A 14,281-nucleotide genomic window follows, 5' to 3' on the forward strand; every position below is an offset into this window, starting at 1 on the left:
GCAAGGAAAACAACCTTTGCACAGATGTGCTCGTTTAAGAAAAAAAAAAAAAATAAAATTGAAAGAGTCGGATGGGGTGGAATTAAATTGACCAGGAAAGAGCTGGGTAGGGACAAGACGCCGTGTTAATGCAGTGAAAAAAGAGAAGACCAAGCGCGCCCACTGTCAGTGCACTCAGCACGCCAGAGACAGTGCAAACAGTCTACCAGCCCGCACCTCTGTCCCCCAGCTGAGCGGTAGCGCTGTAGAACTTCAGAAGGAGGATTAATAGAGCGAGAGGGATGAAAATTATTACATATTACATAATGGAATTGATCAAAGACTTACAGAAGGTTTTTATGTCCTACTTTATAACCCCTAAAATTGGGTGGTGGGGGTGTTCCTCTCGTGTTTGCCTTTAATTTAGGTGTTATCAATCTATATACCAGATGACGGATGACCTTGTCAAAATGACTCCAGTCAAAACATTTTTTGCCCCAGTCCTGTTCAAATTTGTGTTAAAATGTCCTGCCTTAGACACAGACAAAGTCTAAACAGCAGCAGCTTTCCCAGGCTCTGCGAGAATGAAGGGTGGGAAAGAAACAAACTAGAAACAGGATGGGGAGAATGGTGAAAACGTTTTACACGCTCACATGTTGTGTTTGTAGGCAATTGTGCATCCAGTGTCAGCATAGCACCTGACTACGAGGGCTCCTCTGACACCAGAGATGTTTTGGTAAAATAGACAGTTTGTGCATTTTGTCCTAAATACTAGATGCACTATGTACATGCTATATACCTAAGAGATCATAGTTCTCGTCTGGTTTTTCATATGGTGTGGGAAAGAAACCGAAAAAAAAGCTCCAAACCTGTTAAATACTCACTGATACGTGAGCTCAACAAGTGAGCAGCGAGGCGGGAAACGCAAATTTCTAAGCGGAGTGGGGACGAAAAGCCACTAGAGACGGGAAGTTTCTCTCCACAGGTTGCATCCCCCTCTGGCATACTTCTTGCACTGCGCTGTAACCGAGTATAAAGAGCAGGAGTGAGGCGTGCTAGTGGTGCTCGAGAACGCAAGATATGAGGAAGGAGAAACTCTGGGGCGGTGGGTTCCCTCGGCTGTGTTGGGACTGGTCTCAGGTAGCCGAGGGGAAAGGGAGGCATGTCACCCAGCACACGTGTTAAGAGAGCTGTCTGAGACAGTATCAGGGCAGGGTAGGTGTCTAAAATCCACCCTAGCTACCCCCGAGGGGCAGAAGGCGAGTGAGGCGAGAGCACAGCTGTCGGGAAGCTGGCCGGGTGCGGGGCACTGGGGCCGGCGGGGTCCGGAGGTCCCTCAGCTCTGCGCTGGGGTCGGCGCAGCGGTGCGGATCCTGCTCCAGAGGGCTCCGGGCCACCGCTCCCCTTCCGTCAAGATTAAAGCCAAGAGCCCAGCTGTTTTCAGGGCGATTGTGCTTCGGAGCTGGGGGGGACAAGAGAGAAAGGGAGAGAGGGGGGAAAACTGCAGAGAGAAGCAGAAGGCTGGGGGTTGGGAGGGAGGGAGGGAGGGAGGGAGGGAAGGAAGGAAGGAGGAAGGAAGGGAAGAAAAGGGCACCTTTTCAGAAGTTGAGCTAGAAACAAAGTGGGAGAAGTTGCCAAAAAAAGAGCTCTGCATCCAGACTCGCTGGTAACTTCCCGATCCCTCCCCTCCTTCTCCTACACACCACACACACTTGTATTTTGCGCTGTCGTAAAACCCACGTGTCTCGCCCAGAGCCTGCCAGAGCCGAGCCGAGCGCCCGGCCGCGACTGCGATGCACAGCCACAGCAGAGGGAGCCCGGCGGCTCGCAGCTAGCCGGCCCGCCGGTCCCCGGGCACCTGGAGGAGGAATACCCCGCTCCAGCGTGCACAAAGACAGGACAAGTCTTTCCTCCCGGCCGCTGTCCGGCTCGAAGGCTCCCGGGGCAGCCGATACCTCCGCACGCCTCCCGCGCAGCAGCGCTCACCCCGCTCAGGTAAGGCAGACCCAGGCCCGGGTCCCTCCGGCTTGTCCGGCACAGCAGGGCACCTTCTCCCAGGGGCAGGACACTGCCGGCCCGTGCCCTCCGCCTGGGAGCGCCCCAGTGGAAAACAGCAGCGCCCGGACAGGAGAGCCCCGCGCGTGTGTGCGTGTGACTGAACTTTCCTCCGCCTCCTCCTCCTCCTCCCTGTTGTCAGTGGAGAGTCGTTTGCTTCCACGCAGAGAGGGAAGGGAGTGAAAAGCGAAGACAGTGCATGCTCCGGGGACGGGGTGAGCTGCGCCCTGCGTGGCGGCGGGGGGGCTCTCCGGCCTGAGGGGCTGCCCGCCACCGCCCGCGTCCTGCCCGAGCTCCGGCGCGGGCACCAGCGGAAAAGCCTTGTCGCCCCGGCCACCACGTTTCTCGTCCTGGGGCTTTTCGGGACGAGGCATTCTCCTGACCAACCTGGCCACGGGCAAGGGAAGGGACGGGCTCACGGTCCCGCAGCCGAACCCGCACAGCCGCGGCGCAGAGCCCACGCGTGGCCCGGTGTGCCCGAGCGTGTGTCCGACCGCGGGGTCGGGGCGGCCCTGCCGGGGCGGGGCGGGGGTCTCACTTCTTCTGTCCCTTTCCTCCCCGCTCCACAGGCAGAGCGATGCTGAAGCCCGGGGACCCCGGCGGATCCGCGTTCCTGAAAGTGGATCCCGCCTATCTGCAGCACTGGCAGCAGCTCTTCCCGCAGAGCAGCCAGCTCAAAAGCAGCGGGCCCCTCGCCCAACTCCAACCGCCCGAGAGAGCCGAGCCCCCGGCTGACAATCTCCGCCAGCGCCCGATCTCCCTCTCCTCCGCCTCCTCCTCCTCTTCCTCGTCCACTCCATCTTCCTCCTCCACCTCGTCCTGCGTCGCTGCTGCGGCGGCTTCTCTGGCTGGTCTGACCTCCCTGCCTGTGACCCAGCTCCCGGTCTTCGGACCACTGCAGAGCTCGGAGCTCCCGGCCGGGGGAGGGCCCGCTCCCCTGCAGGGCAAGGATTTGTGCGGGGCCGGCAGCGGCGGCGGCAAATGCGGCGACCGTGGTGCCGCTCGGTACCGCTGCACAGCCGAGGAGCTGGACTACTACCTGTACGGGCAGCAGCGCATGGAGATCATCCCCCTGAACCAGCACACCAGCGACCCCAACAACCGTACGTATCGTGCCCCTTCCCGCACTCCTACACCCCTTACCCTCCGCTTCTCCGCGCACGGGGCCAGCCCGGGGACGCTCCAGGCTGGGGGACCGCAGTGTCCTGGTGCCTGCACCGCTCTTACTCCACGAGGAGCATCCTCCGTCCCCCTTGCCTTCCTTTAGTTTTTGCGTTGTTACCAGTTGTTTCAGAAGACGGGCGGCAGCCCTTCAGCAGCAGTTTTTCTTGTCTGAACCCCAGGTCCTTCCCTGGAAGGCACGCTTGTCCGGAAAGGATGTGGTGGGGGTAGATTTCTTTCGGAGGGCTGCTTAGGAAAATGGATTCAGAAAAAGCTCAGGGCAACTAGTTACAAAGCTGGCCCTTTCTCGCCTTGTATGTCCCACTCCATTCCCTCCCGGAAAACCCAGGCTTCGCTGAAACAGAAATCAATTTTACTCCTCTGAGCTGGGCAGGAGGAAAGTTGCAGTTTTCATCAGACGGTCTAGGGCAAAGTTTTCCTCTTTCTTATCTCGGAGTATCGTTTCCTTTCAGACCTCGTCAACATCTCGCTGGTTTTAGTTTTTACCCCTACGGAAAAGCTTGACACAGTCGTTTAAAAAGAAAAGCCTATTTTCTACACGAAAATTCTGCTTGAGTGTCAGAATTAATTTAGGACTTGGTGGTTATGAAGAGTTCTATACTGCTGTTGTCAATTATACAGTTGGGAGGGTTTTTTGGGGGGGAGGGGGCGCCCCCATTATTAAACATCTGTATGGATGAGAGGTTTGTAATTTTAGAAACTGGTTCTGTCTGTCCTTTCCCCCCCTATATCTATCAATACGATGCAACCGAGGAAATTCACGGGATGAGAAGAACTATATGAACTCCTATTAGTTCATCAGTTTTATAACTAACATTCAGAACACACTGATCTGTCCCTCTTAAAACACATGGGTTTGGCTCATGGATTTTTAAAAATTGTTTCAAACACTCTCTTTTATCCTAAGGTTTCTTTAAACTTTTTATTTTTGTTGTCCTTCTCAATCACTACTCCCCAAAAGTCTGTTTAAGGAAGGCTGTTGAACAGACAAACAGTACCCCAAACCAGCAATCCTTAAACATGTGCCCAAACAAAACGCGGATTCGTTTAATTTAATTTCAGATGAGGAGCTTGTTTTGAAAGTTTCCGTGACACGCTGATCTGTGTTAATTAAACTGCACAGATGCTTCGTCTTCAGCGCTGTGCATATGTGCGGGAGGAAAGTTGAATCGGAGTTTGGTGGAGATTTTTCCTACCTTCTTAACATTGCAAATCTTTCTATATTGGATGTCGACTTTATTTTGAGCGAGTTCCTCATGCGCACTTTTATCCTGTAGTTAAACCTGTTCGTGTATTTTGTGTCCTCGGGTGAAGAAAACGTGGTCTTGTAAACTACATGTAGAAAATTGAATCCGAAATGCACTTCTAATTGACAACTGAACCGTTCAGACAATACGTGTCTTGCCTCTCGGAGCCGCTCTGTAAATCTAAAGAGTAAGGGTTTTAAAAGGAGAAAGGAATATTAAAAAGCGGTTTAGGGGGGGAACATTTTTAAGGGGTGAGCGGAATAACAGCACCCCACAGAGTCGGAGGCGAAGCCTGAATAATTTCCCGAGCGCGATATTAAAAGTGGATTCGGGAAAGCAAACGGGTCGATTGCGGAAAGGACGCTTGTGAATCGCGTCCGGCTCTGACGGGGCAGCCGTCGCCGTCGGAAGGACGGGAAGGGGGCAGCCAGCGCCATCTCGCCCTTTTTTGTTTTGTTCTGTTTTTCCTTCAGTTATATCTAAACATTCTTATAATTTACTTGCTTACAGGGCGGCTTTCACTCCAAGGGTTATTAGTTGCCTCTGATCGAAACTTTCAACGGGAGTGTTCCAGTCTTCTGGGACCAAGCGTAGTTGCTTTGGGCAAGTGGTGCTTAAGAAAAAAAAAAAAAAAAAAAAAAAGGAGAGAAGTAAACTGTCAACGAAGAAGGAGTATCGCAACTACAGCCTGTGCCGTGCCACGCACTCCAAGCACGATTAAGGGAACGAGCTACTGGGCACGGGCCTGGCTGTCCCTGCGCGGCTCCCCGAGCACCGCCGGGGTCACGCCAGCAGCCCGTGGGCAGGCGGCATTCCCAGCGCCTTGACTCCCACCCTCGCTCCCGTTCCGCATCACTCCCAGCCTCACTGCCCGTCTGAGGGGAAGGAGGTGGGGGCTGTGCGTGAGATGAGGAGCCGTCTACTTTAGTTTGAGTTGTACTTGCTTGCTGCACTTCCATTTCCGGACAGTCCCACCGAGATCCCGAGATGAGAGGGCTCTCCTCAGCCAGGCACAGACACCCGCACGCCGGGATTAATTCCTTCCCGGAGCGGGGCGTCGGTCTGCTCCTCTGCAGGGCCCAGCAGGCCTTCGTCTGCTTCTCCGGCTCTAATCTTACCTGTACCTACTTCACCGACCGAGCGAGTGCCCCGTCTCCCTTACTTTCCCATATCCTATCCCTCTCTCCATCCCGAGCATCCCCTTCCTCTCCGGAGCACCCCGCGTGTCGCCGCTCCCCGGTAGGTCCCACCCGCTCGGGAGAGGCGAACTCCGTGGATGTCCCGGCGGCTCTGTGGGGCAGGGGCAGTGGTCGGGCCCGCTGGGGCGGTGGCCGGGCTCGCCGGGGCAGTCGGAGCTGCCGCCGAGACTGTCCCGGCCGCTCGCCACCCCACCCGGCCCCGCTCCCCAGCGCCCGGCGCCGGGCGGCCGCCGCGGAAAGATGGATGGGAGGCGGTTTCCCAGTAGACACACTCCTTGATCGTCGAATATCAATGAATATGGCACGGTCTAGGGCGAGGGAGGGGGGCGAGGGCCGCCTAGGATCTGTGGGTTAAGCGTCTGTATGTAATTGTTTTAAATTGAAAGGGAGTTAGCTAGAGAAAAATAATTAAAAAAAAATAAAAAGAAAAGCAATCAAGAGACAAACCCCTAATTAGAACCCAGCAGTCTTTTCTCCTAGGGAAGTAAAGGGGATTATGTTAAAGCCCCGATAATGTGGCAGGCGGCTGGGGACCGTTTGTTTCCCAGCCGTGATTCTGGAAGGACGAGGGTATTTCTGGGCGCTGGGGGAGGGGCGCTCGGGCGGCCAGGAGGAGAGATCCTAGGGTGAGTCCGGGGGCTGCGAGACCAGCTTGCTCCCTTGGAGGCTTGCCCCTGGCTTCTGGGGAGACGCTTCCGCACTGAGATCTCTGAGATCCGCCCCCCCCACCTTCAGCAGAAGGCACCAACCTGCCACGGTAATAAATACGCTGTGTAAAACTGGAGTGTCGCACGACCAAGCACTTTGCACGCCTTTTCCCATTCAATTTATGGGGAGACAGTGTATATATAACATGTTGTGAAGTGGGTCGGTGGGGAAAATATTCGGTCTTTTTTTTTTTTTTTTCCTCTGGACTGCTGGTAACCTGTATGATTTAGCTATTTTACATCATTAGTTACCCAGCACCCTTAAACATAGCAGATAGCCATACATTAGATTGAGGTTAGAGAAGGTGGTGACTGTTTATTTAGGGTGATAAAATGGTCCATCAGCAGTAATCTCCATCGATATGTGCCACCAGGAGATGAAGGATGAGGGGACAAGCCACAATTAATTGCCCTATAGTTTTGTAGGAGAGAGTGGAGCCGGTGCGGACTGAACTTCGATCTCCTCTCCTAGCGCCTATTCATCATCTCTACATTGTATATGGGGGTCTCTCAGGGGCAGAGGGTGGCAAGGTTTATCTACACACAATATTCTCCTACCCTTCTCATACCTGACACGGAAATTTAATTCATTCATACCTAACAGTATGAAGGCAGGGAAAATCAAACCTACCTCCCTCAACCCGCCCCCCACTCGCCTCTTAAAATAACCCGAAAGCTCTCTGCAGGCGGAGCGGCCCCCTGACCCACTCGGGGAGCCCAGGCGGGATCTCCAGCAGCATCTTGCCCGGAGGAGCTGGGTAGCACGGGGTGTGCCCGGCCCCGACTGGGAGCGGCGGACCCTCGGGGTGCGGGAGCAGCGCCCTTGCGGGCTCAGCTCCACTCGCCTCCCTGGCAGGGGCACAAGGAACGGAGAGGGACTGCAAAACCCTGTCAGAGAGGGGGGAGGGCGTCCGGGACTCGGTGACGGCTGTGGGTCAGCGGGCTGAACTCGGTCCCGTTCTCTGCGGAGATTATTTAGAATAAATAAGTTAATGAGTAGAGGCCGCCCGACGGGAAATCGCATCTGTGCTTCGTCCCCTCGAAAGTCTGCCTCCGGTGAAGCAGTCTGAAAGAAACTGCCAATAATTTGGTGAAAGGAGGTAGATACCAGCTCATCGATGAGGGAACTGAAGTGCAGGGGAGGCTGTGCTTCCCTAGAAAGCACAGGAAACGAAAGGGCACTGTCTCTTCCAGACCTGCCTCCTGCTTAGCTGGGTATCCGGGCCCAGACAGGGATGCAGGGCCAGTCGTAGTGATTTATATTTGTAAGTGAGTAATACCATGTGAAATGATGGCCACTTACACTGGATACCTGTATGCTTGTGGTGAATTATGAAGCAGAGGGTCAGAGGCCACCCTTCTTTAATACCAGTAAACTGCAGGTATCCAGTCTAACTGCACCTTTGAAGCATATTATTGCTGAGGAAAAAATGTATTTCTTTCATTTATTGTTACAGCTGGTTTTCTGGTAAAAACACTGTGTTAAACCCTAGTTTTCACTCACAAAAGGATTTTCCTTTCAGATTTCTTTTAAAGTGTGCAGCAGTAGTGTTATTTATGTTAGTGTGTGTTTAAAATTACATTTTGGGGGCAACGATATGTCCTTTTGCTTAGGTTTAGTACTTTAAAGTGTACTTACGTGGAGTTATAGTATTGGCATTACACTGCATTCATTTTTCTGGAAGCACATAAACAGTAACATATTGCAGTCCTTCCATAAGAACCCTGCCAAACAACTCCACTAGGAAATCCTATATTTTTCTTTTTCTTACATCTTCCTTTCCTTAATCCTCCTTATCTAGAGAATATGAAGGTATAAAGTAAGAAACTGATCTCCTTCCAAAATGTTTGGCTGTATCTGGGCCTGCAATGGAGTATTCCCACTGACTTTACCTTCCACATCTCTAGATTTTACCACAACATACTCTGCTCTGGCTGCAGTCCTCCTTTATTTTTCCATTTTCAGCAAGTCCTCCAATTTTCTCACATTTCTTGCTTCTTCTTGACTTGATTTGGGGTTTGACTGATGCTATTACAGACAGTGGAATTTCCCATTTCAGCTGTTCTCAGTGAAGCCCTGTGCTCACACTCAGCTGCTCTCTGAGGCCAAAACTGCAGCAAGGACACAGTACAGCTCTACTTGTACCCTGAGTTCACACTTACACAAGCACCCCTTTCATGAGAACTCCTCACACCAGCGTGGGTCATAATGGCCACCATCCACTCTGGAGACTCTGGTGATGTCAGTGGACCGCAGTGGACCCTCCCAAATCCCCATTTTTTTCCATGTCTTATTAAGCACATTGGTGGAGTGTGTCACATTGTACTCTGCAGCATACACAAAGATGATGCCGTTGATCCTGTTGTGAGGCAGGATAGTGTGCAAGTCTTGGACTTCTTGATTTTTTCCCCCCAATCTGATATGAAGGAAATCCTTCCCTTGTCCTCTGAGGCAAAGGAATGCACTACCTACAGTTATGGTCTTTAAATGGACGCTTCCACATATATTACATGAAAGTTAGTCACAGAAGAGGAAACAATGCACAGTAGCTTTTAACTCCATCCATGGTAAAATATAGCTAGGATGGTTTCCATTCCTTATAACATTTATGAGAATTTTTTAAGATTTTATTTGTATGATTACACAATAACTAAAGTTAAATGTATAAAGCATGAAACTAAGAAGAATTTCAGTACTGCTTAGTATTAAAGACAGATTCCTCTCTTCTCATCAACAAACCATTAGCCAAAACAGTTTCAAAAGATGTTTCATTTTCCAAATTTTCAGCTTTGGCAGGACAAAGGGAAAGGAACACAGCAGGGGATCAGATATGGTGACTGCCAAGCATTAAGACATTACCACTGTTTTTGGACAGTGGAAAATAAATATCACCAAGTGTGACTTTCTGTAAGGGTAAATGACAGTGACACAGGATTTGTTTATACTCCTTGACAATTTCTTAGTTTCTTTTTCTTGGAAATGTAGAAGTAAAATGTTTAACACACATTCATGCACACAAATTGTCAGGATGAAATTAAGAAATTATTGTTCTAGGCAGGTACTGAAATTTTTGTGTTTGAAAAGTTGTGCGTATCTAGTGACCGGTTGCAGGAACTTGACACTGAAATTGACTGGAGTCATGAAGATACTTGAGCATGTTTAATGTAAATTTCTCCAGAGACAGAGTTCCTCTAAGAAAGCCATTGTAATCAGCTAGTTGTGAGGAGGGTTTCACATCTAGAAAATATTAAAGGAGTGCAAACAATTAGAATTCAAGGGCCTACTCTGGGTGCTAACGGACATCATGGTTAGACATCATTTCTTTAAGCTCTCAGTTTTCTTTAAGATGTTTTATTTCTAACTTGTGTGGGTAGATGCCAGATTTCATAAAATCACAGAACAATTTGTGTTGGAAAAGATCTGTGAAGTCATCAAGTCCAAGTGTAGATCATAGAGTTCAGCCATAATCTGTTTAGAGTGTATCACATGCCAAAGTCTTTTGGATTGTGGGTTTGTTTTTTTGTTGTTTGGGTTTTTTTCTTCCCTTTTCCTATTTGGGATCCTTTCCTATGTGACCTCCAGTGCCAAACCTCAGTGCTGCCCCTAACATCTTTGGATGTGCCAAAACCACAGGGTTTCTTGATGACTAGTTTTGAAGAGGAAAGGGAAGAAAAGATACAGTGGTCATACCTCACTTTCCAAACTAGCTGTGGAAATAATAACAAAAAAAAACCCCAGCTACCCTCCCCCGGCCCCCAGCATATACTTGATGCCTTTTATTCATCATGCCTCAGAATGGTTGTAGGAATATCTGCTGCATTCTTTTACGACTTGCCAGAAATATCTTCCCTGGGGTCCTGAAAATTCCATCCTGCATCCACCTCTAATTGACGTGGCTGAGAGAGCAAAACCCCTCTGCAGCTGCGGTTTAGCCCGACAGAAGTCGTTTTGCCGTAGGGATTATATCGTTAAGGCAAGGCGAAATTGCCCTCCAACCAGTCAGGCTTCTGCCGGCGTAAGCGCGGTCCCCACTAGGTGGCTTTGTCCTGCCGTGCCGGCCGCTGCTCCTGCCTCCTGCCTCCCTCCTCCTGCCTCCTGCCTTCCTCCTCCTGCCTCCTGCCTTCCTCCTCCTGCCTCCTGCCTCCTGCCTCCTGCCTTCCTCCTCCTGCCTCCTGCCTCCCTCCTCCTGCCTCCTGCCTTCCTCCTCCTGCCTCCTGCCTTCCTCCTCCTGCCTCCTGCCTCCTGCCTCCTGCCTTCCTCCTCCTGCCTCCCTCCTCCTGCCTCCTGCCTTCCTCCTCCTGCCTCCTGCCTTCCTCCTCCCTCCTCCTGCCTTCCTCCTCCTGCCTCCTGCCTTCCTCCTCCCTCCTCCTGCCTCCTGCCTTCCTCCTCCTGCCTCCTGCCTTCCTCCTCCTGCCTCCTGCCTTCCTCCTCCTGCCTCCTGCCTCCCTCCTCCTGCCTCCTGCCTCCCTCCTCCTGCCTCCTGCCTCCTGCCTCCTGCCTCCTGCCTCCTGCCTCCCTCCTCCTGCCTCCTGCCTTCCTCCTCCTGCCTCCTGCCTCCTGCCTTCCTCCTCCAGCCTCCTGCCTCCCTCCTCCTGCCTCCTGCCTCCTGCCTCCTGCCTTCCTCCTCCTGCCTCCTGCCTCCCTCCTCCTGCCTCCTGCCTTCCTCCTCCTGCCTCCTGCCTTCCTCCTCCTGCCTCCTGCCTCCTGCCTCCTGCCTTCCTCCTCCTGCCTCCTGCCTCCCTCCTCCTGCCTCCTGCCTTCCTCCTCCTGCCTCCTGCCTTCCTCCTCCTGCCTCCTGCCTCCTGCCTCCTGCCTTCCTCCTCCTGCCTCCCTCCTCCTGCCTCCTGCCTTCCTCCTCCTGCCTCCTGCCTTCCTCCTCCCTCCTCCTGCCTTCCTCCTCCTGCCTCCTGCCTTCCTCCTCCCTCCTCCTGCCTCCTGCCTTCCTCCTCCTGCCTCCTGCCTTCCTCCTCCTGCCTCCTGCCTTCCTCCTCCTGCCTCCTGCCTCCCTCCTCCTGCCTCCTGCCTTCCTCCTCCTGCCTCCTGCCTCCTGCCTCCTGCCTCCTGCCTCCTGCCTCCCTCCTCCTGCCTCCTGCCTTCCTCCTCCTGCCTCCTGCCTCCTGCCTTCCTCCTCCAGCCTCCTGCCTCCCTCCTCCTGCCTCCTGCCTCCTGCCTCCTGCCTTCCTCCTCCTGCCTCCTGCCTCCCTCCTCCTGCCTCCTGCCTTCCTCCTCCTGCCTCCTGCCTCCTGCCTCCTGCCTCCCTCCTCCTGCCTCCTGCCTTCCTCCTCCTGCCTCCTGCCTCCTGCCTCCCTCCTCCTGCCTCCTGCCTTCCTCCTCCTGCCTCCTGCCTCCTGCCTCCCTCCTCCTGCCTCCTGCCTTCCTCCTCCTGCCTCCCTCCTCCTGCCTCCTGCCTCCTGCCTCCCTCCTCCTGCCTCCTGCCTTCCTCCTCCTGCCTCCTACCTCCCTCCTCCTGCCTCCTGCCTCCTGCCTTCCTCCTCCTGCCTCCTACCTCCCTCCTCCTGCCTCCTGCCTCCTTCACCCTACCTCCCACCTCCTGCCTCCTGCCTCCTGCCTTCATCCTGTCACCGTCCACCCTCCTCCCTCCTCCTACCAGGACCTGTGAGGGATGGATGGCGTGGGGCCGGTTGCACATGCAGCCCTTCTGCAGGGGCACCAGACTAATGCACATCCCAGGGCTTGTCTCCTTGCTTTCTGCTCAGGTCTGTAACCCATGCTGCAGGTGGGGAACCTGAACAGATGACCACCAGCTGGAGACACGTGTTTTCTGCAAGACTCAAAGGTGTAATGGTCTTCAGGAAAATTATCTTCCACTTGTAACTTAATGTCTTGTTGCTGAATGCACCACTTTTCTAACGGCAAAATTTAAAGTGTGTCTAAAACTGGAGAATACTCGTAGAAGCCATAATTTGAAGATGCATCTTTTATTGTGCTTTAGCAGCTTTTGCTGAAGTGAGAGGAAGGTTTTCCTTTGAAGGATCTGTAGGAAAGAGGCCTACTTAATACACAGTACATCCACTTTGGAAAGAAGAACATCTGAGTCAGGGCCCCTGAGAATTGAAACTGTGGTTGCAGGCAGTCTAGCAAGTCTAAATCTGTGGCATAGACCAAGAAACTCCTGCTTCTGTAGTGAATGCTGTGCTCTGTTTTTATAAGGAGTGGTATATCAAATTATTAGGAGAAAGATGTAGGACTTTCTACAAGAGTACTGCACCATAATTATTGGTTTTTGCTTTGTATTTCTGGAACAAATTTAAATGAAAACTTTATTGTGTTAGAAAAATGAAATGTGAAGAGGATGGCAACTTATTTCAAGAGATTCATTGTTATGTTAACTCAGCATATCTGCAGAGAAATTAATTTCTTGAACATGAAACATTTTCCTGGAAGATGTACATTTGTGGCGTGTGGAATAGTGGACACATTTAACCAAAATTTTCTTTGCTCAGAAAAGAGAAGTCATGGTAAAATCTTCCCAGAATAGAGACGCATCATTCATTATTAGCAACAGTTAGGGAAATTAAGAGTTTTTTACAAATGGATCTTTTTCACAGGAATTGCTCATGAACTCAAATGTGTTGGTTTGGTCTTTTGCCTAGCTTATAACAGGCAAAGAACATGCCTTTTGATTTAATAAAATTTCAAATCTATGCTAGGAACTAGTAAAATTTGATGCATAATTTCAGTTTTAAGATTAGATTTGTCTTTAGCAAAGTAAATGTGCATGCAGGCTCCAATTTGTCATTCACGAGGTTCTGGTTTATTTATTTTATTTTCCAAACAGACAGGCATGCACACACACATGTTAATGCAAAAAGCAGAGTGAACGTTCATTTAAAATAAGGATTAAGTTAAATCTTGTTCCAATTAAGCCCTTGGGCTGAGCTGTGGTAAGGCAGTTGAGAGGACTTGTAAGGCACTACGGCTGTGTTTTAAAATGTCTCACTGAAACACACTGGGATGGTTAAACTGGGCTATTTATATTAGTCAAAAAATTCATCTTTAAAAACACTGTTAAAGTAAATGAATCTTGGCAGGTTTGTGAATACACCAGGCTTGCAAATTGTCTGCAGGATTTCTGCTCGGCCTTTGGAATTTCTTATTTAGAGCTCTGGTGAGGTCTGGGACTCCAGCCTAAGCAGCACACGCAAGGGCACGGTGTGTCTGAGCGCTGGCTGTGCTGCCACGGAGTGATGTGGCCGTGGCAGTGGTGGGGGTGGTGACCGTGCTGACAGCGTTTTCCCCTCTCTGTCCCCCAGGATGTGACATGTGTGCTGACAACCGCAACGGCGAGTGCCCCATGCATGGGCCCCTGCACTCCCTGCGCAGGCTGGTGGGCACCAGCAGCGCGGCCGCGGCCGCCCCGCCGCCAGAGATCCCCGAGTGGCTCCGGGACCTGCCCCGGGAAGTGTGCCTGTGCACCAGCACCGTGCCTGGCCTGGCCTACGGCATCTGTGCGGCACAGCGCATCCAGCAGGGCACCTGGATTGGGCCCTTCCAGGGAATCTTGCTCTTGCCAGAGAAGGTTCAAGCAGGTGCCATCAGGAACACTCAGCATCTCTGGGAAGTAAGTTGTCATCTTTCCTTCCTCGTCAAATTTGGTCTCTTTGAACTAAACATGGAGTGTGACTGTATGCAGTACTAGCACCTGAACTAGCCATGAAAACAAGCAGACAAACCCACAATTCAAATAAACCGAGTAAGCAGGTTTGAAAATGTAGCCAGTGCAAGCAAAAGCCTTTCTGTGATAAAGCTAGCCAGAAAACCAGTGGACAGCACAGAGCTCCAGTTGGTCTGCAGAAGAAGAGCTGATTGATGAAGGTGCTGTAATGTGTAGCAGAGAGACTTGATCAGCGAAGTCTGAAACTTTTACTACACCCAGTGCTTCCTATAGTT

The 14,281-nt window shown here is 51.8% G+C and overlaps 1 protein-coding gene across 2 annotated transcripts in view; it reads left to right on the forward strand.

Moving 5' to 3' along the window:
- The first annotated feature begins 1,763 nt into the window (after positions 1-1,763).
- Positions 1,764-14,281, forward strand: part of PRDM6 (PR/SET domain 6) — a 79,988-nt gene continuing 67,470 nt past the window's right edge. Inside the window, exons 1-3 of one of the 2 annotated variants that reach the window (XM_033085048.1) lie at positions 1,764-1,974; positions 2,604-3,137; positions 13,645-13,952. In XM_033085048.1, the coding sequence (XP_032940939.1) occupies positions 2,612-3,137; positions 13,645-13,952 (834 nt within the window). In that variant the 5' untranslated portion in view covers positions 1,764-1,974; positions 2,604-2,611. Of the gene's footprint in view, positions 1,975-2,221; positions 2,250-2,603; positions 3,138-13,644; positions 13,953-14,281 lie in introns of those variants that run through there. The other variant, XM_033085047.1, reaches the window with a different exon arrangement.

Source organism: Catharus ustulatus, chromosome Z, assembly GCF_009819885.2.
Source record: "Catharus ustulatus isolate bCatUst1 chromosome Z, bCatUst1.pri.v2, whole genome shotgun sequence".
In the NCBI taxonomy this organism is placed as follows: domain Eukaryota; kingdom Metazoa; phylum Chordata; class Aves; order Passeriformes; family Turdidae; genus Catharus; species Catharus ustulatus.